This window comes from Bos mutus, chromosome 19, assembly GCF_027580195.1.
Source record: "Bos mutus isolate GX-2022 chromosome 19, NWIPB_WYAK_1.1, whole genome shotgun sequence".
Classification (NCBI taxonomy): domain Eukaryota; kingdom Metazoa; phylum Chordata; class Mammalia; order Artiodactyla; family Bovidae; genus Bos; species Bos mutus.
In genome coordinates, this window is record NC_091635.1 from 46951537 (window position 1) to 46973672 (window position 22136).

The 22136-nt window shown below is 40.8% G+C and overlaps 1 protein-coding gene across 7 annotated transcripts in view; it reads right to left on the reverse strand.

Moving 5' to 3' along the window:
- Positions 1 to 9089: 9089 nt before the first annotated feature.
- Positions 9090 to 22136, reverse strand: part of CCT6B (chaperonin containing TCP1 subunit 6B) — a 42703-nt gene continuing 29656 nt past the window's right edge. For 6 of the 7 annotated variants that reach the window (XM_070390456.1, XM_070390458.1, XM_070390454.1 and 3 more), the window contains 4 exons: positions 20397 to 20530; positions 18553 to 18655; positions 16576 to 16648; positions 9090 to 16083 (listed from right to left, as the gene is read on the reverse strand). In XM_070390456.1, the coding sequence (XP_070246557.1) occupies positions 16011 to 16083; positions 16576 to 16648; positions 18553 to 18655; positions 20397 to 20530 (383 nt within the window). In that variant the 3' untranslated portion in view covers positions 9090 to 16010. The remainder of the gene's footprint in view (positions 16084 to 16575; positions 16649 to 18552; positions 18656 to 20396; positions 20531 to 22136) is intronic. The other variant, XM_070390453.1, reaches the window with a different exon arrangement.

Below are 22136 nucleotides of genomic sequence, written 5' to 3' on the forward strand. Positions count from 1 at the left end.
ATAACTCACCACCTCCTAATCTACCTCAGATGCCTCTTGGGCTCAACAAATGGGAAAACAGCCACATAAAATGTGCCTTGGTCAGCATTAACTAGCCATCACTAGATTAACAAAGATTGCTGGAGCCCCTACCCTGAGGCAAGGACTGTTTTCAGCACTGAAGATTCAGCTGGGGACAGAAAGCATCTTCCTTTCTGGTGCAAGGGAGGTGAACAATGGACAAATCAGCATTTTATTTAAATCTCAGGAGGGAATGAGTCAGTTCAGTTCACTCAGTCGTGTCCAACTCTTTGCGACCCCATGAATCGCAGCACGCCAGGCCTTCCTGTCCATCACCAACTCCCAGAGTTCACCCAAACTCACGTCCATCGAGTCAGTGATGCCATCCAGCCATCTCATCCTCTGTCGTCCCCTTCTCCTCCTGCCCCAAATCCCTCTCAGCATCAGAGTCTTTTCCAATGAGTTAACTCTTGGCATGAGGCAATTTTTTTAAATGTTTTTTTTGGCTGTGCTGGGTCTTTGTGGCTGCTCGAGCTTTTCTCTAGTTGCAGCAAGCAGGGGCTACTCTCCGTTGCAGTGTGCGGACTTCTCATTGCTGTGGCTTCTCTTGTTTCAGAGCACAGGCTCTAGGGCATGGAGGCTTTGCTAGCTGCAGCAGGTGGGCTCAGTAGCTATGGCTCCCAGGCTCCAGAGCACAGGTTCAATAGCTGTGCTAAACGGGCTTAGCTGCTCTGCAGCATGTGGGATCTTCCCACACCAGGGAAGAGGGTGTCTTCTGCATTGGCAGGTGGATTCTTGACCACCAAGCCACCAGAGAAGTCCAAGGCAGGGTACTTCTTTAAAAAGGGAAGTGTAATTAAATTAAGTGAGGGAGCAGCTAGGCAAAGGTCTGGGGAGGAGTGTTCTGGGCTGAGAAAAAGCCAGGTCCCTAAGATGGAGACAAGCTTGACAGGAGGAGCAGGAAGGAGGCCGGTGTAGCTGGGAAGAAGTGGAGGGGCTGGGGAGGGTGAGAGAGGCGGCAGGAGAGGCAGGTGGGGTTGTGTGATGTATGGCCTCTGAGGTCACTGTGACGGTGGGTGGGGGCAGGGGATACAGGAGCCCCTCCTTGGCAGGAGTCTTCCTCCCAGTCTGGCCACAGCAAAGCTCTCCCACTCCCAAGCTCATGTTCTGCAGCTGCTTAAGATTCTGCGGGGACAAGGAGGTGGCAAACTATTTGTCATCCACTGGGGCATCACCAAAGAGAAGCAGAATGGTGAGGGGGAGCTGCCTGGACGGCTCCAAGGACTGAGGAAGAGGTGCTTCATCATTCATGAGAGACAGGGGGTGTGAATTTCAATGGGGAAGGGAAAAAAATAAAAAAACATTTTTTAAAAAAAGTAGACAAAGTAGGCTGAGAGAAAGAGAATGCCAAATAATAATAGCAGCTAACACTGTGTGCCAGGCACTCTCTTCTTAAAACTTCAGTCTTTTCGCCTTCCAAACAACCCAGTTAGGTGCTATTTTATGATTCCCATGTTATAGATGAGGAAACTGAGGCACAGAGCAGTTCACTGAGAGTCAACCTGTCGCATGAGAGAGCCGAGACTCAACCCAGGCAAGCTGGCTTCAGAGTCCACACTCATTAGCTCTGCAGAAACAGAACAAAGATGGCGTGAAGAGAAGCAGGCTGAGCGAGGAGGAGGGAACCTCAGGGGACAGATTTTGCCTCTCATACTATTTCCTCACCATAAAAGTCAATGGTGAGGCTACCCATTCAGTGCTTGGGAATTTAACAAAGTGCTTTCCTATTTGATCCAAAATGACTCTGAAGTAGGTACTATCATCCTCCCCAATTTATAGATAAGGACACTAAGACTCAAGAGGTTAAGTAACCTTAACCAGGAAGTGCTAAAGCCAAAATTCAAATACAAGGTTTGCCTGACTCCAAATCCCACGCTCTTTCCTTCATCCAAAAAGCATTTACCAACATTATAAAGTGGCAGGCACTGGACCAAGCATTCAGTCGTGGGGAAGACAATGCCTTTGGGAGGATCCCTTAGTTAGTTACCCTGTCTCCTACACTCTATGCTCAGCCCCTCTCTATGAATAAAGGACACTCATCTTACTCCTGGCTAAAGCACTCTAGAGCCAGGGGGAGGGAAGGAAAGAACATGCATGAGCTCGTCTCTGTGCTTCGTACTTTCAGGGATGACATCACTGAGCCCTCCATCAGCTCAGCAGGGGAAGATGTGGCTGGGACCACTTTGCCTACCCAGAGTCATTCACGCTTCCCTACCTCTCATCATGAGAACCCTGGTCTTAACTAGAGTGTCCACATGCCTCACTAAACACATTTCAAAGTTTTATTCCAACTAGGTGTGGCCATAAGACTAAGCTGTGGCTAACAAACTACAGAGGAAATCATGGGGGGACTTCTGGAAAGGCTCCACAAAACAATGACAGCCTCATGAGGTGGGCTCTTTGCACCCTTTCTCCTTTTTCTTCTGTTTCCTGTTCTGAACTGGTTATGATGGCTGAAGTCCCGACAGACATCACAGATCATAAAGGCAACCTTAAAAATGGAAATCGCATGCACAATCATGGAGCAAAAAAGATTAGGGCCCTGGATCCCAGAGGATACTCAGTTCAGTTCAGTTCAGTCACAACCCGATGAATTTGCAGCACGCCAGGCCTCCCTGTCCATCACCAACTCCCAGAGTCCACCCAAACCCATGTCCATTGAGTCGGTGATGCCATCCAACCATCTCATCCTCTGTCGTCCCCTTCTCCTCCTGCGCTCAATCTTTCCCAGCATCAAGGTCTTTTCAAATGAGTCAGCTCTTCATATCAGGTGGCCAAAGTATTAGAGTTTCAGCTTCAACATCAGTCCTACCAATGAACACCCTTAGAATCCTACCAATGAACAAGTCCTACCAATGAACACCTACCAGTGAACATTCCTTAGAGGATACTAAGGAACCACTATTCAAGCCCTGAGCTCCCTGTTTTCAAGACATAAACTTCTACATGGCTAAAGTTACTTATTCCAGTTACTGGAAGTCAAGGGCATGTCTTAACAGATACAGTAGTCATTACCATCATCCCATATGGAAACTGAAGCTGGCAGTTTGCTCCAAATCCCACAGCTAAGCAAGGGAAAGCAGCAGCTTTCAAACTTGAATTTGCGTGTTTCCAGAAGTCACAATTCTCCCATCCCTTTGGTAAGAGCCTGTTCACTTTAATTTATGAGAAGGCACAAGCAATACAGTAGAGAGGTTTTTTTAAATTATTTATTCGGTTGTGTTGGTTCTTCTCTGCTTTACACGGGTTTTTCTCTAGTTGCGGAGAGTGGGGGCTACTCTCCAGTTGTGGTGCAGGGGCTTCTCATTGCAGTGGCTTCTTTTGTTGCAGAGCATGGGCTTGACAGGTGTGGTACACAGGCTCAGTTGCCCTGTGGCATGTGGAATCTCCCTGAACCAGGGATCAAACCCATGTCACCTGCGTTGGCAGGTGAATTCTTAACCACCGGCCCACCAAGGAAGTCCACAGTAGAGTTCTAAACAGCCAACAACCCCTACATCCCCTGCTCTGGTCTTAAGGATGCCCATCAGAGCAGACTGTCTTCCTCCCCATTTATGCACTCTAGTAGATCAATTAACTCTATACTGGACAGAGGACAGATTTCTTATCTCCCATGTAACATTTCGTTTGCCTCCAAGACCCAAGTCACCAGGCCTTTTCAGGACTCCTGGGAAAAAGTCCCTAAACTCATTCTTGTGCAGACTTGACAATGTGCTCTACTCTAAGTTACAACTTGTGTATATCAACTCCTTAGAATTTTCTAGATGCCAGATAATGGTGTCTGTGAATAAACATAGTTCTACTTCTTCCTTCGCAATCTGGATGCCTTTTATTTCTTTTTCTTGTCTACGTGCACTAGCTAAACCTTAGTGATATGATGAATCAATGAGGTGAGAGCGGACATCCTTGCTTAGCATCGTTCCTGATCTTAGGTGGAAAGCATTCAGGCTTTCACCATTAACTATGTTCTTTCCTGTGGGTTTTTTTAACAGGTGCCTTTTATCAGGTTAAGGAACTTCCCTTCCACTCTAAGTTTACTGAATCGTATCATGAATTTTGTAAATAACTTTTTGTGTGCATGTTGAGGTGACTGTGGGTTTTGTCCTTATTCTAATATGGAGTATTATATTCATTGATTTGAGGATATCAAAACAACTTTTCATGCCTGGGATAAACCCCAGTTGGTCATAATGTATAATCTTTTTTATGTGATGTTGGATTTGGCTTGCTATTTTATTGAGGACTTTTGCTCAGATATTATTCTGCAGTTTTCTTAAATATCGGGAATATTGCTGTGTTGGAGATCCCCAAGACCACCCCCACCCAAGTTCAACGATTCACTAGGAAAATTCAAAGGGCTCTGCACAGTCATACTCACAGCTATAATTTATTACAGAAACAGGATACAAAGCAACATCAGCAAAGGAAAAGGCGTATGGGATTAAGTCCAGAGGAAGCCAAGTGCAAGTTTTCAAGGACCCTCTCAGTGGAGTCAGACAGAACACTCTTAATTCTCCCAGCAAGAAACTGTGACAACACCTGTGAAATGTTGCCAACCAGGAAAGTTCATTAGGTTTTTATTCATAAGTTCATAAGTTTTTATTAGAGTCTGGTCATATGGGCACCTGGTGCCTGACACATACCCCAACTCCAGATTCCCAGAGGAAGGCAAATGTTAAGCCGTCTTGCTGACAGTTAAGGCACAGTGAGCCTCTCTTATCAGTTAGGGCAGTGGGATACTCCTCAAATCCAAGGTACCAGATGCCAACCAAGAACCTACCGTGGAGGCCTTTCAAAGGACAGGTGTCAGGCCTGCCGTGTTAACTCTTGTCTGCACATTCGTATTTATAACAAAAAACCAGAAAGCAGATAATGCTTAATACAAAAGAATTCAATGCTAATGTTGGAATTTTAGCCACAGGAGGTCAGGAGGGTTGAGTATCATAACGTTCTTGGTGCCATGAATTCACACTCCTTCAGCTTACCCACATGAAAGTGGAAAGTTCAAGCCTGTGTCTCTGGAACATTCCATCTGGATTGACAGAAAAAGGCCTCTCAGTTCATGTTGTACAGTGTTTGGGGAGAAATACTTTCCCAGCACTGTAGGGGAAAGTGGATTTACAGGCCTGTGGTCTTTCGGCAACATTAGTCTCCTATCCCCTTGCCCAGAGCTGCCCAAGTTTCATCAGTCAGAGTCTGGGGTAGAGATTCAGGTGTGCCCAAGGGGAAACAGGAGAGTAAACACTCATTTGACACCCCCTTTGGCACGTGGTCAGGCATCCAACCAGCCTCCAGGCAGTGTGATCCTGGTCCTACAGACAAAGCGATGCTGACCACTTATTGAGTTCTACTGGCTACAGCCAGACGCTTGCAGGATTATCCTGCACTAGTCGATTTTACTCTATGTGTGTCACAAACTGTACCTCTAACCCTTCTCTGATGCATATCATTGATGATCATAAAAAATTAATAATAATGGCTAAGCAGTTGTTAAGCACAAAGTATGAATCGAACAGTCTGTGAAGCAATTTGCACAAACTTATCCCTGCAACAGTCCTATCAGATAGGAACAATATTATCCCCCTTTTAAAGATGGAAAAACTGAGGTTAGGTAACTGGCCCCAGGTAACACAGCAGATAGGTAGCAGAGATGGAGTAAGATCCCATGCACTCTGTCTCCTAAGCCAGCATACTTAACTGCCAGCACAACCCCGCTTCACAAAGACAACACCATGACCTGGGGTTTCCAACACCGTCCTCCCCACAGGATAGCCTGTCACATCCTCTGACTGGGACTGGGGGTGAGGTCAAAAGAGCACTAACTGAGGCTGAAGTTTAGTGAAGACAAAGCATACAAGCAATGATACACAAGTGAGCGGATCATAGACAGTTCAAGCTTCCTTTAGTGGGACCATCTTCAGAGGACCTCTAGAAATGCAGGGGCATTCTTGGCTGTCACAATGAATGGGGGTATACCAGCCCTTAGTGCCCAGGTGCCAAGAATGTGCAACACTCCACAGTGGAGAGAACAATACCACAATAAACAGTGCCTCCCAGACGTCAACAGCACTGCCACTAACAAACGCAGCACGGCAAACTGGCTCTTGTACGCAGCTCCAGGGAGGTAGGAGGAGCAACGGGAAAGAGCCTCTGAAGCTCACTGCTTTTAAAGCCTTACTTTATGCATCCTGAGCTTTTGTGAAGCACCTGCCAGGCAAGCATATGGCCCAAACCTGTTCCTCAACCTCACATCAAGATTTATCTCCAAGGTATGGAGAGGAGCCAGATTCAGGCCCACAGGCTATTTGTCCAACAAGACACTTGGCTCCATCCTGGCCCAGGCAATGAGTAGACACAGGGCTATGCCAGCTGACTCTTGGACTAAGCAACTGAGAAATGCTGAGAAAGTCCCAGAAGGAATGAGACTGCGGTCATTGTTCACTGTGATTTGTCATCAGCTCAGTTCTGTACTGTCAAGGACTCTGCTGAGCATGGAAAAGGTGGCAAGTCAGGTCATGAGAAAACAATTCTGACCATCTGTGGGCTCTAGGAAAATACCAGCACCCTGGTACTTCCCTTCCCTCTCTGTCCTCTAACAAAATGCCCTCCAGTAAAGGCTCCAATTCAGGTCCCAGCGTCTCCTTTCTAAAGAAAGGCTAATATTCATGAAATAACTCAAGAGCAGCATAGTTAAGAATCCACAATCAAGTTCATATTGCAAGGCAACCTGTATAAATAGCTTCGGAGCATATGTTTGTTTTTCACTAAAGCACTAAATCAGTGATTTTCTAAACACAACAACGCTGATCTTCCAGTTTCCCATCTCGGTCCCTTTCCTATGTGGCCTAAGCATCTGACCAGGTAAAATATGATTGAAGATTACATCTAATTCATGAGACACTTGGTCTCCAGGTTGATAAGCTTAAAGCCCTCAATCTAGAATAGGATAAGGAAAGCAACAGCTATTTACAGAATCACTGGGATGTCCCTAATGATTATACCCTTGTTCCCCTAGATCTCGTTGACAATTATATGGGCAGCCGTAAAGGAAGAGTGAATGGATTGTTACAAGGCCTTAATACTTGGCGATATTAAACTGAATTATGTTCAAGAGCCAAAACCCTGGGATGACAGTGGTATTGTGGGAGGGCAGTAATGGATGACTATCAGACAGGATCAAAACATGAAGCAATAATGATGGCACCAATAAAGTGATCTCAAAGAAACAGTGCTGTCCTGGAAAGGACAGTAAAAATATATAGGTAGGAAACAAACTGTTAGTGGGAGAATGGCAGGCAGAGGATAACAGTGCTTGGCTCATGATTCTTTAAGTGAAAGTCAGAGATTTATGAAACAAACTTAGGATAAAGTCTTTTTTATTTTTAATGGAAGTGTTATGAATTTTTTATGTACTTGAAAGTTGGCTACTCTCCAAAAGAGAAAATTAGTTAAACAATCTGCATTTAAAATAGCTAGGCCTGGCAGTTGTAACACAAAGCAGATTTAGCCAGGGTGGACAACCCTCCACCTCACCCTCAACTCACAGACACAGAAAAATGCCATATAAAATGCAGCACATTTAAAGCTACATGGCTTATTATGAGAGACCACTTCATACTTATCGTGGGTGCTCAGTTGCTCGGTCGCATTCGACTCTTTGCGAGCCCCTGGACTACAGCCCTCCAGGCTCCTCTTGCCTATGGAATTTTTCAAGCAAGAACACTGGAGTGGGTTGCCATTTTCCTCCTCCAAGCAATCTTCTCAACTCAGGGATCAAACCCACATCTCTTTTACCTCCTGCATTCACAGGAGGAGTCTTTACCACTAGTGCCACCTGGGAAGACTTCATACTCATTAGGATGGTTATTATTTTTCAAAATCAACAAAAAATGGTAAGTGTTGGGGAGGATGTAGAAAAATTAAAACTGTTGTAGACTGTTTTTTAAAAAAATCAACTCTACTTCAATTAATAATTTTTTAAAAAAGGAAAATATATGGTAGTTCCTCAAAAAATTAAACACAGATTATCAAATGATCTAAAATTTTCACTTCTAGGTATACATCAAAAGATGAAAATAAGGACACAGATAGTTACATACACATGTTTATAGAAGCATGATTCACAATAATCAAAAGGTAGAAGCTGGACTTCCCTCATGGTGCGGTGGAAAAGAATCCGCCTGCCGATACAGGGGACACAGTTTCCATCCCTGGTCTGGGAAGATTCCACCTACCCTGGAGCAACTAAGCCCACGCGCCACAACTACTGAGCCCACGCGCTAAAGCCCCCGAGTGACAACTCCTGAGCCCTGGTGCTGCAGCCACTGAAGCCTGTGAGCCTAGCGCCTGTGCTCTGCACCAAGAGAGGACAGCGCGTCGAGAAGCCTGCAGACCACAACTAGAGAGAAGCCCTGCACGCCTCAACCAAGACCCGCACAGTCAAACACGTGACTACTCAGTAGCTCAGGGCAATGAAGACCTTTAGAGGGAAGAAACACTGAGAGATTACTAGCAGATTTGCACTAAGACTAGGACATACATCAGAAAGAAAGAAAGCGAACCCCGCGGGAAGGGTACAGTTACAAGGAAGAATGGTAAACAAAGAAATGAATTGAAAACAAATGGAAAATATAAACAGAAACTGTTTTATTGTTGTATAAAACAATAATTATTATTATGACTAATTCAGGGGATTTAAAAGACAAAATGGAACTAAAATATTGAATAAGAACACATGGTAAACAAGAGGGGATGACTATATTTAAAATGTTTTAAAGATTTTATATTGTTGGGGGGAGCAGTTATTAACTATATTAACAAGTTAAAAATTTTAAAGTAATAAATAAGATATATCATTTCCAAACTAGCAGAGGGAAAAGAAGGATTAATAAACTAAATTTAAAAATGTATACCTGTATGGATTCATTTTGATATTTGGCAAAACTAATACAATTATGTAAAGTTTAAAAATAAAATAAAATTAGAAAAAAAAAAAGAAAAAAATAAAATAAAAATAAAAATGTGGTCAATCCAATAGAAGGTAGTAAAGGAGAAAAAGTATTAAAAAGGACAAACAGAAAGTATTAAAATTGTATGGTAGAAGTAAATTCAGTACATCAGTAATCATAAAATATTAACTAAACTTGCCAGTTAAAAGAAATGTCAGACTGAACTGATTAAAATAATAAAAATCTAGCTACAGGCTGTTTTTTGAGACATTGTTCTCAAAACAAAGTACTTCAATTAAAATAAACAATTTTTAAAAATCAACTATACTTCAATTAATATTTTTTTAAAAATAAATAAAAACAAAGAAAGTAAACAGACACTAGAAAAATCTTACCCTCTCTCAACCCCAACCCACCAGCCCACCCTACCAAAAAGGGACAGCATTTCTAGAGTAATACACAAAGGGTAAAAGCATCATTTTATAGAAGATTTCCTTTAAAATATAAATTATGAAAACAGACTCAAAAGGAAATAGAAAACTCAAGACCTAAAGCAATGAAGAAAATTTTATCAAGAGTCAAAAATCTATCCCTCCCATTTAAAAAACTACTGGGCTAAGACCAAGCTGTCAAGAAAGAGATAACCCTCCATCTTACTGACTCAGACTGTTTCAAAGAAAAGAAAAAGAAGAATAATTCTCCATCTCATTTTATGAGGCTAGTATGTCACTGATAACAAAATTGGACAAGGATAGTGAGCAAGGAAAATTATAGACCAATCTTACTTATGAATACATACAAAAACCTAAATAAATATTAGTATCAAGTCCAGCAATATATAAAACGTTAATACTATATTTCACCACATCAGAAATGTCACTGATTGTAAGATATACCATTACTTTTATACTAAGAAAGAAAAATCCTGTCACTTCAACCATAACATAATACTTTCTTATCACCCACATTTTATTTTCTACTCACTGAGTTTTTTAGACTTATTTACACTTACTTTTATTATCTATCACTCTTATACATTCATAATGAGGAAAATATAAGCAAAGTAAATAACGTTAAGATCTTCACAGTGTAGTCCAACTCTTCTAAATCACTTTTCAACTCAAAGGCTTTCATATTTATTCTTGCCATCAAGAGTGGGTGGTATGTAATATTTCATAACATAGTTTCTGCATTTTCTTCTAAGCCCCTGATGCATATTCAGAAAGTTTTGCTGCTGAAATTTTCTTTACCAGAAGTTAACAACAGAAAGTTTTCAGGCAACAATTAAGACTCCTATTCCTTCCTCAAATGGTTGTTAACTAAAACTACTCAAAGTATCACCAGCTCGATAGACATGAGTTTGAGCAAGCTCCGGGAGTTAGTGATGGACAGGCAAGGCTGGTGTGCTGCAGTTCATAGGATCACAGAGTTGGATACAACTGACCAACTGAACTGAACTGGTAACCAAGTTCAAGCAAGAATAATTAGAAGATGCCACTGACTGTAAAACATGTTCTAATTACAGAAATGTTAAAATGTAAGAAGTCTGCATCTTAGAATCAACAAACATGATCAAACATCACAATCAAAAAGGATTTATCTCAGGAATACAATGGAGAAGGCAATGGCACCCCACTCCAGTACTCTTGCCTGGAAAATCCCATGGGCAGAGGAGCCTGGTAGGCTGCAGTCCATGCGGGTCGCTAAGAGTCAGACACAACTGAGCAACTTCACTTTCACTTTTCACTTTCCTGCATTGGAGAAGGAAATGGCAACCCACTCCAGTGTTCTTGCCTGGAGAACCCCAAGGACGGCGGAGCCTGGTGGGCTGCCGTCTAGGGGTCGCACAGAGTCAGACACGACTGAAGTGACTTAGCAGCAGCAGTAGCAGGAATACAAGAATAGTTTAACATTAGGAAATTTATTAAACAAGCAGGCTTGCTTAGCAACAAAACCATGCAACAGAAGCATGGGACATGCCCCAAAACAATAAAACAATGGTGGCATGAGACCCACACATCCTGCCCTGTGAGCTCAGTAAGTTCATGATCCCTAGGACATGCTCTCTGCACACATGAAAAGCAGTGATTTGTGGACCTAGTTTGACAATGTAGGAACAAAAAAACATCCCTACTTAACCTGGAGGAGGAACTGATGATGGAAGCATGACATCTACTCATGAAAGACAAAGAAGTTCTTCTCCCCCTCCCCACTTTTCCTTTGATTATAAAACTGTAGCCCAGTGAGTTCCCGGGTGTGGCATTTCTCACCTGCCTGCTTGTAAGCCTCACAAGTGTCCTAATAAATCACTCACTCATCTATCAAAAAAAAAAAAAAAGAAAAACTTATTAAAGAAAACAACTCAAAGCATGAAGAAAATCATTCAATAAAACTCAACAATCACAACGTTTTAAAAAAAACTCTTATCAAAACAGAAATACAAAGGAATAGTCTTAACTTTACACAGCTGACTACCTGCCAAGATTTCACAGCAAAAACAAAACGAACAAAAAGCAGTAAAATGCTAGAAACATGCCCTTTAAATGCAGAACAGGATAAACATAATTGCCATCATTGCCTCTATTCAATATTATACAAAGGTCTTAGGCAGCTCAATAAAACAGGAAAATAGTAGAGATAATATAAGAAGTGAAAAGAAAAAAGAACTAACCTGTTATGATCAACCCAGGTAATCCAAAATAAACTACAGGCAAACTATTGCACTAATAAGACAGTTCAGCAAGGTTATGAAATACAAAAGCCAATATATTAAAGCCCACAGAAGGCCCATAGTACAGCAATGTACAATTAAAAATGTAATTTTTATAAAAGATGGTATTTATAATAGTTTTTAAAAATACATAGGAATAAATGTAACCAGAGATGTAATGCATTTTTATAGGAAACACTTACAGCTTCATGAAAACATTTACTAAAATTAAAAAAAAAAAATGAAGCAGTTAGTAAGATACAAAGTGATATAAAATATTTATGAGTGGGAAGAATACATATATTTCTACCTGATATAAACTATAAAGTCATTGAAATTCTAAAATTCTAATCAAAACATACAACATATAAAAAGCTGATCCTAAAAGAGGGAAAACAGATCTCAGTTCAGCTCAGTTCAGTCGCTCAGTCGTGTCCGACTCTTTGCTACCCCATGAATCGCAGCACGCCAGGCCTCCCTGTCCATCACCAACTCCCAGAGTTCACTCAGACTCACGCCCATCGAGTCAGTGATGCCATCCAGCCATCTCATCCTCTGTCCTCTGTCGTCCCCTTCTCCTCTTGCCCCCAATCCCTCCCAGCATCAGAGTCTTTTCCAATGAGTCAACTCTTTCGCATGAGGTGGCCAAAGTACTGGAGTTTCAGCTTTAGCATCATTCCTTCCAAAGAAATCCCAGGGCTGATCTCCTTCAGAATGGACTGGATGGATCTCCTTGCAGTCCAAGGGACTCTCAAGAGTCTTCCCCAACACCACAGTTCAAAAGCATCAATTCTTCGGCGCTCAGCTTTCTTCACAGTCCAACTCTCACATCCATACATGACCACTGGAAAAACCACAGCCTTGACTTTTGACAGACCTTTGTTGGCAAAGTAATGTCTCTGCTTTTGAATATGCTATCTAGGTTGGTTGTAACTTTCCTTCCAAGGAGTAAGCGTCTTTTAATTTCATGTCTGCAGTCACCATCTGCAATGATTTTGGAGACCAAAAAAATAAAGTCTGACACTGTTTCCACTGTTTCCCCATCTATTTCCCATGAAGTGATGGGACCAGATGCCATGATCTTCGTTTTCTGAATGTTGAGCTTTAAGCCAACTTTTTCACTTTCCTCTACCTAGGAATAGCCAAAACAATTTTGAAGAAAATAAAGGAGGGATTGGTAAACTCACCCTACCACACATCAAGACTTTTTATAAAGTTTTAAGAATTAAAACAATGTAGTATTGATATAATAACAATTACTAGACCAACGGAACAAAATATTTAAATGAGAAACAAAAACCCAAGTAAAGATAATTCAGTCAAATGGGATGCAAAGGACACTGGTATATATTCACAAATCAGCAGGTGTAAGAACACTTGGTTAACAATATGGGGGGAGGGGGCAGGGGCGGAGAAATGAATCCATAACATATACCATAGAATACAAAAATAAATTCCAGATCAATTAAAAGCTTAAATGTGATTAAACTTTTAAAACTGATGAAATATAAGAAAACATTATGAAGCAGTAAAGAATTTTTTGTAGAAGCACAAAAAATATAAACTAAAAAGAAAAAATGATAAATTTCAGTATATAAAAGTATGTGTACCAAATTCTTTTGTATACTTTTCAAAAGTGAAAAAGTTTCAGTCTGGGAGAAAATATTGTGAAATATAGATAGATAATCTAATTCCAGAAAAAAAATCCAAAAAAATAAAATAGGCAACAATATGAATAGATAACATTATAGAACTGAAAATGGTCAAAATATTCATGAAAATATGTTCAATTTCACTAGTAATCAAGGCAATTGCTGTTACAAGGGGATATAATTTTATATTCTTCAGATTGGCAAAAATTTGAAGTTTAAAAATACCAAGACTTGGCAAGGTTGTAGGGACATGGAACTAAACAGGGGAGAATGTAAACTGGTATAACTACTTAGTAAATATAAGATGAAGAGCTCTAAACCCCAGCTCCATTTCTAGGTATAATCTCTACAAACACTCTCACATGTGTGTCCAAGGAGACATGTACATAAAAATTCAATGCTATGATGTTTAAATGATGTAAAATTGCTGCTGTTGCTTAGTCACTAAGTCGTGTCCAACTCTTTTGCAACCCCAAGGACTCTAGACCACCAGGCCCCTCAAATCCATGGGATTTCTCAGGCAAGAATACTGGAGGGGGTTGCCATTTCCTCCTCCAGGGAATCTTCAGGACCCAGAGATAGAACTTTTGTCTCCTTCATTTCAGGCAGGATTCTTTATCACTGAGCCACCGGGGAAGCCCTGACGTAAAATTAGCGATAATCAAAGGCCCATTGATGCATAAATACATTATAGCACATACACACACTGGAACGCTCAGAAATAGCTAAAAATGAGGGGAATGGATGAATGGACACATGGATTTCAAAAGTGCAGCTATTAACTTGGAAAGATACTGACAATACACTAAGTGGGGGAGAAAAACAGACTATAGGACTACATGCTTTCAAGTAAGGCATCGAATGGTTAAGTGAACTTTGCCCTACATGCACTAATAGGCCAAAGTTCCATTAATGCACCTGCCATATTTTAATCTCATCAACTTGCATCCATGGATAGACATTAACCAAAATAATAAAAACTACGATATATTAATTCTAGTATTTTGAATAAGAAAGAGATTGCAATAATACTGATACAGAATAGCTATATTCAAAGCCAAGAAAAAATTTCCCAGCATTGGTGCCAACAATCCCAATCTTTCCAGATGAGACTTGTTCTATCTAATCATCCAGTCAGAGAGCTACCAGAGCTATTAATAGAACAGTGGTGTAAGTTGCTGGTCATACACACCAAAGAACAAGGTAAAATCTAATAAAACTATACTTAGAATAAACTTTCAGGGATCAGTAAAGCAAAGCTATACTCACAAAGTGATGTCATATTTATCAGCAGAAAGAGTGGCAGCAGGAAGTTACTGGAGGAATTTTGAGAGAAAAAACATTTTTCTCTGAGACTCTCTGACAAATTGGAAATTGACTTGAGTGCTCTAAAACCTGTGCTCCATATTTTCTTCATTAAAAGTTGCTCAAAAGGTACAGGAATCAGAATAGATTATATTTTATGGCAACTGCAATAGCATATTAAAGGAAAATTGTTTCCTCTACTCACAACATTTGAAACCAAATGTGTGGGGGTTTTCCCACACCAACTAATTCTCTAGCTCTCCAGACACAACTGAGTATCCTACAATTCAATTCTGACACTAACTACCAAGACTTGGCAGACACTCCACAGGTTAAGGGCTCAGTTCCACAATATCACCCCCTACCTCAGACGCCAATCAACAAGCAGTGGGTCCACATGTTACTCACACCTCTGTCCAACTTCTGTTCCCATAATCCCCTCCATCTCAGGGTTGATAATTTGCTATGGCGGCTCACAAAACTCGGGGAAACACTTGCTTACACTTACCAGTTTATTATAAAGGATATTATAAAGAATATAAACAGCCAGATGCAGAGGTATATATGACATGGTCCGTAAGCGTCCTGAGTACAGCAGCTTGGTCTTCACAGAGTTGGCGTGCACCACCCTTCCAGCACATGGATATTTTCACCAACCTCTACAAAAGCTCTTTATGAGGCTCTCCAAACCCCACAGTTTAGGGATTAGTCTATAAAACCTTCATCATGTAGGTATAATTGATTAGTAACTCAATCTCTAGCCCCTTTCCCTTCCCTCTCAGGGTAATGAGGCTTAAAGTCCTAACCCTCTGATCACATGGCTGGTTCTTCTGGTAACCAGCCCCCAACCTGAAGCCATCTAGAGTCCCATCAAGACTCACCTCATTAGCGCACAAAAAGCACTCATGAATTCCAGAAATTTCAAGGGTCTTAGAAGATCTTAGGAACCAGGGACCAAGACTAAATATTATAATAAAAAATGTTCCTATCACCCCCATTACTCAGGAAATTACAAAGGTTTTAGCAGATCTTGTGCCAGGAACTAGGGATAAAGAAAGACCAAATATGTTTTTCTTGTTATATCAAAATATCATACATACAATAAAGAGTAGGGAGTTAGAACTTCTAAGGGAAAACTATTTTCGTCAATATTTCTTTCCTATAAAAATATTTATGTTCTTTATACCTTGATGAAATACTTTTGAGACTTCTAAGACCAACAAATATAAACTGCATTTATTGTGTAAAAATTAAGAATGGCTCAGGCTCCATAATGGGAATTGGATGTAAGATGTGTTAAGTCTCAGCTTCTAGAAGAGTTGATTTTGAACTCAGTCACCCTTTGAGAGAAGACATACCAGCTCGCATAATTTCGTCAACCAGGAGAATGTTGGTGGCAATCACAGTGCTGAGGGAAAAGACGACAGGGTGAGTAAAGCTCACCAACCCACTCTTACCTTTCCCCCCAGAAATCTCCAGCTACTAAAGGCACTTTGTTCCGCAATGATGTTGGTGTGAAATAAGACAAAGACATTATAAATAAAGACTCTTGTATTAAAATTCCATCTTCTTTGTTGATAAAGTAGAAGCCTAATTTTATATTCCAGCAAAACTGAGCTCATTTTTAGCACATCATTTGATTTTTTTCCCACTATGCATGTGGTACTATTTCAGTAAACTTCCTTCCTTTCTCTCTCAAATAAACAGTAATATTAACATTTCCTATAACTGACACAGTTAGACTTAAATGTAAAAGGGACTGGAAAATGACAGAAGCCAGTTTTAATAACTGGATACCATGCCTTTTCACCACTTTCCACTGTAGCGTGGCAAAAATAATAGAAAAATCTTAATATTAACAATTATGTCCCTAAAAGTCTTTCTCTTCTTATTAACTTACCAAGAGTGAAGAAGTTGTTTTTTCACGCAATAATTATCCCACACTCCTGCATCTGCTGCTACCATTGGCTCACCTGCAAAGCAAAAACAATTTCAATACTACAGTCTTGACATATTCTGTTAATATTGACTATATATTCTAATATCTCATATACCACCAAAACTACTACTGTCAAGGTCACCAATGGCCTCCATGGTGTCGAATCCAAAGGTCGAGTCTCAGGCCTCATCTATCAGCAGCACTTAGCACAGCTGACTGCAGCCTCCTCACTGCTCTTTCTTCACTTGCCTTTCAGGATAGCACACTTGCCTGGTTTTTCTCCTCTGCACTAGTGGCTCCTTTACTGTCTGTTTTGCTGGTTCTTCCTCTTCCTCCTGAGCTCTTAATGTTGGAGTACCCAAAGGCTCAGTCCTAGATTCTTCTCTTCTCTCTCTATACTCACTCCCTAGGTGATCTCATCCAATCTACTGGATTTAAAACACATACACTCTGGGACTTCCCTGGTGGTCCAGTGGATAGGAATCTGCCTTGCAGGTGACAGGGATCTGATCCCTGGTCACAGAACTAAGATCCCACATGGCACGGAGCAACTAAGACCGAGTGCCGCAATGAAAGATCTCACGTGGTGCAACAAGACCCAAATTAAACAAAAGATCTAATGTTAAATACACACACACACTCTGACGACTCCCAAGTTTTCTCCTATCTGGGCCACCTTCCTGAGCGTCAAACTTGTACATCCAACTGTCTATTTTAAAGTCAACAGATACCTCAAACTTAGCCTTGTCGGAACTCAATGCTCACCTCTAGCCACAGCCTGCTCTACACAGTCTTCTCCAAAGCAGCCAATGCCAATGGCAATTCCTTTCAGTTGTTCAGTTGACTCTTCACCACAGAATAGCAAGAGTGATCCTTTTAAATACATTCACACCATGTCACACCTCTGCTCAAAACTGCTCCCTGTTCCACCACAGAAAGTCAGACTCCGCACACTGGTCCACACATCCTCCTGTGATCTGACCTTCTATCACCTCTCTCATCTCCCGTCTCCTCCTCAAAAAACACCAGACACTGGCTTTCCCGCCAGCTATTCCCTCTGCCTAGGACATTCTTTCCCTAGTTCCCACGTAGCTAATTTCCTAATTTTCTTTGACTTTGTTCAATAGGCATTCTCACTGAGGCTACTCTGATCACTCTCTTTAAATTAAAACACCCTCCCCATGGTCTTGTTCTAGCATCCACAATCATCCTTATACTGCTCCTTTATTTTTATCATATAATTTATTGCCTTTAAAAATGTTAAAGGTACTTACTTATTAAGGTTATCATTTACTGCCTATCTTTTCCTGCTGCAACATAAGCTCACAAGGGCAGGGACTTTTGTCTATTTCGTTCTGTGTGAATCCCTGGTCAAATAACAAGCACTCAATAACTATTGCTTAAATAAATGAATATCTGCTTTTAAGAGGTTCAAAAGTAAACTAAAGGCACCCATTCTTTAAATACAAAAGTCAGGGCTTCCCTGGTGGCTCAGTGGTAAATAATCTGCCTGCCATTGCAGGAGACCTGGGTTCCCTGCATCCGGGAAGATTCCACATGCCTCAGAGGAGCTAAGCTTGTGAGCCGTAACTATTGAGTCTGTGGTCTCAAGCCTAGAAGCCGCAACTACTGAGCCCATGTGTTGCAACTACTGAAGACTGAAAGCCCCAGGGCCTGTGCTCTGCAACAAGAGAAGCCACGACAATAAGAAGACCAGGCACCGCCAGAAGCGAGCAGCCCCTGGTCTTCACAACTATAGGGAAAAAAAAGCCCTCGCAGCAATGAAGACCCAGTACAGCCAAAGATAAATAAATAGATATAATTTTTTAAAAATATACAAAAGTCATCCACCTCCACATCCCCCCTTACTATAAATTCTGGGTCACTGTAGCATAACCTCTTTTTTATGAAGCAGCTAAGTTTTCCTCACTGTCTTACCTGTGTTCAGATCTATGCCAACAGGTTGTTTTGAATTTGAATGCTCAGCCTGAACTTTTACTAGTGTTTCCTGCAGGTCATAACCAGAATTCTGAGCAAGAACCTATACGAATAAAAATAATAATAAATATTTGGAATAGAATGTCTTCATATATATTAGAATATCAGATAAAAATAAGGCACTGCTTTCCAGTCTTGTGAAAACACACCCATAATGTAGTAATCATCATCTTTTGAAGAATTTCATTCTTAATGTAAATTTAATTATTTTGTGTACCTAGTAATTATTATATTCACTTCAACATTTCCCCTATGTATATCACACTAAATTCTGAAGACATTAGAGTTTCCCCAACCCCAGCCTGCTAAATTAATTTCCCTCTGTTAAGGACTAAACCACCCACCCTGGCCAGGCATAAAAATAACCACTCGCATAAGTTGTTTCACAAAAGGACGTCCTGACAGAGAACAGGCAACTGACAAGGTGCCTCCAAGACCAATCAGAAGACTCTGGGAGGGGCTAAAAACAGGGACCATACCAGCCCACCATATGTCCTGACAATCTCCCAGAAACTCTCGGGCTAGAATCCATCTTGACTGAGACATGTGCACGCCCACCAGGAAAGGGCCCTGGGCTGGACCAAATAGGAGCACAAGCAAGATGACTGGCCGCAGACAACCTGGAAACTAACCCCGGCACCAGAGACCTGAGACTATCAAGAGGAAGAGCAGTTCTCCTGGGTTCCCATACTCTGCTTTCTGCTTGATCACTCCTTCCCAAGATAGTCTTTTGCTTTGTCAGTACATGTGTCTCCTCGGACAATTCATTTCCTAGTATTAGACAAGCGCCCTTGAAGGAGTCCATCTCCATAACAACTCCTTGCAAAAGATTTTTTTTAATGGAAAGAAGTAGAAAGGTATTGTTGTTTGCTTGGTCCCTCTAGCCACATGGTTTCTGGTTTTTCCTGAGCATTTTCTAAAGGAAATCTGCTTATTTGTAACATATCTGTGCCCTTTGTTCACATGAGGAGTCATGACTTATAGCAAGAGAGATGGAGACACCTGCACTGCAAGCCAAGTTCATTTCCAAGTGGTCCTAAACCAACAGCAGGTGAGTAGAAAGGTACCAATGTATACTCAAATTTACCAATGTGTAGCAACTACTACTGACTGCCTCTTCAGAGAAAGAAAACTACGGATATCTAATTCACAAAAATTCAACAAATTATGAATAATTTTAAAGCAGTTATCAAAGAGATTTTGCTAGTATTTTAGTAAGATGTTTTAAGTCATGGTAATAGTATATTTGAAATAGTTTTCTGTGTTTCCAAGTGGTTCACAAACAGATTAAGGGAAAGGGGGAAAAAAAGGTAGTTCTCCATCCTTCCATTGACACAGGAAAAAAAAAAAACTGGTTTCTCTCCTTTTCTAGTACTGTATTTGGAAGTGCTAAACAGCCAAAAGTTCTCACTTCCCATAATTTAAAGTGCTCGTACTTTGGATACCACCAAAAAAATAAAGATCTACTCAAAATCTAGTTAAATTTTACATTCTAAACTTCTTCATTATGATTAATCATGAAGTATTTTTGAAAGAAATTTTTGGAGTTAACTTCAAATTTTGGAGCTCAGAGATGGAAGCAAAGTAGTAATTTGGCCATTTCATGAAACTCCTACAAGTATTCAGAGCTGTTATACTAAAAACTTCCCTGCTTCAGCTAAAACTATGTGGGGAAATAAAAGTAAACAACTGTCTTCCTACTCTACTGTGATACCTAATATTGGCAATTTAATTAGACATCTTATGTTCAACCAATTGTTCTTTGGCCATTAGGATAGTTGTACCTTAGGGATAATGAGTAAAGCATCAGCAAAAGCTTGGACTCCAAGACGAGCTCTTCCTTGTATCGTGTGCTTGTATGTAACTAGAGCTTCAGCTATTGCCACTTCAACAGCACCTGCTCCTGGAACAACACAACCTATTGGGGGAAAAAATGATTGGCAAGACATACCACACAGAAGAAACAGAGGAAAATGCAACTAGATATTCATGTTCTGTTATCTTGCCTGCATCTAAAATGTATTTAAATACAGAGAGCAATAAAATAAGTCACACAGCTCAGTGATTACTCAGATGTCTTATGAAACATCCTAAAGTTATACATCATTAAATAATTAAGCACAGTACAGATGTGCTATGCCAAAGCCTTTGACTGTGTGGATCACAACAAACTATGGAAAATTCTGAAAGAGACTGGAATACCAGACCGCTTGACCTGACTCCTGAGAAATCTGTATGCAGGCCAGGAAGCAACAGTTAGAACTGGACATTGGAACAACAGACTGGTTCCAAATTGGGAAAGGAGTACATCAAGGCTGTATATCGTCACCTTGCTTATTTAACTTATATGCAGAGTACACCATGAGAAATGCCAGGCTGGATGAAGCAGAAGCTGGAATCAAGACTGCTAGGAGAAATATCAGTAACCTCAGATAGGCAGATGACACCACTCTTGTGGCAGAAAGTGATGAAGAACTAAAGAGCCTCTTGATGAAAGTGAAAGAGGAGAGTGAAAAAGTTGGCTTAAAACTCAACATTCAGAAAACGAAGATCATGGCATCTGGTCCCATCACTTCATGGCAAATAGATGGGGAAACAGTGGAAACAGTGGCTGACTTTATTTTCTTGGGCTCCAAAATCACTGCAGATAATGACTGCAGCCATGAAATTAAAAGACACTTACTCCTTGGAAGGAAAGTTATGACCAACCTAGACAGCATATTAAAAAGCAGAGACATTACTTTGCCAACAAACATCCATCTAGTCAAAGCTATGGTTTTTCCATTAGTCAAGTATGGATGTGAGAGTTGGACTATAAAGAAAACTGAGGGCCAAAGACTTGATGCTTTTGAACTATGGTATTGGAGAAGACTCTTGAGAGTCCCTGGGACTGCAAGGAGATTCAGTCAGTCAATCCTAAAGGAAGTCAGTCCTGAATATTCATTGGAAGGACTGATGCTGAAGCTGAAGCTCCACTACTCTGGCCACCTGATTCAAAGAACTGACTCATTTGAAAAGACCCTGATGCTGGAAAAGATTGAAGGCAGGAGGAGAAGGGGACGACAGAGGATGAGATGGTTAGATGGCATCACCGACTCAATGGATGTGAGTCTGAATAAACTCCAGGAGTCGTGGCGTGCTGCAGTCCATGGGGTCGCAAAGAGTTGGACATGACTGAGTGACTGGACTAAACAGGTAACAGCTGGCTACAAACAGCTTATTTCATTGTTTATAATAACAGACATACCTTCATCCTTCTCCTTTATGACTACACTTAAAATGTAGTTACTTAAAATTTACTGTTGCAGACAACTAATAACAGCATTTGATTTGAAAAAAAATGCTAGGCCAACATAAACTGGCCATAGTTTTTGGTATGAAATTCTCAGAACTCAAGGAAGTATTTGCTTCCTTGTATAAGCAGACCCAAACTGTTTGAGAAAAAAATTAGGTGTTATTATTCTAAGGCAAAAGTTCTGGTTAAACACATCAATTTTCAGTTGAGGATATAACTCTTACACCTG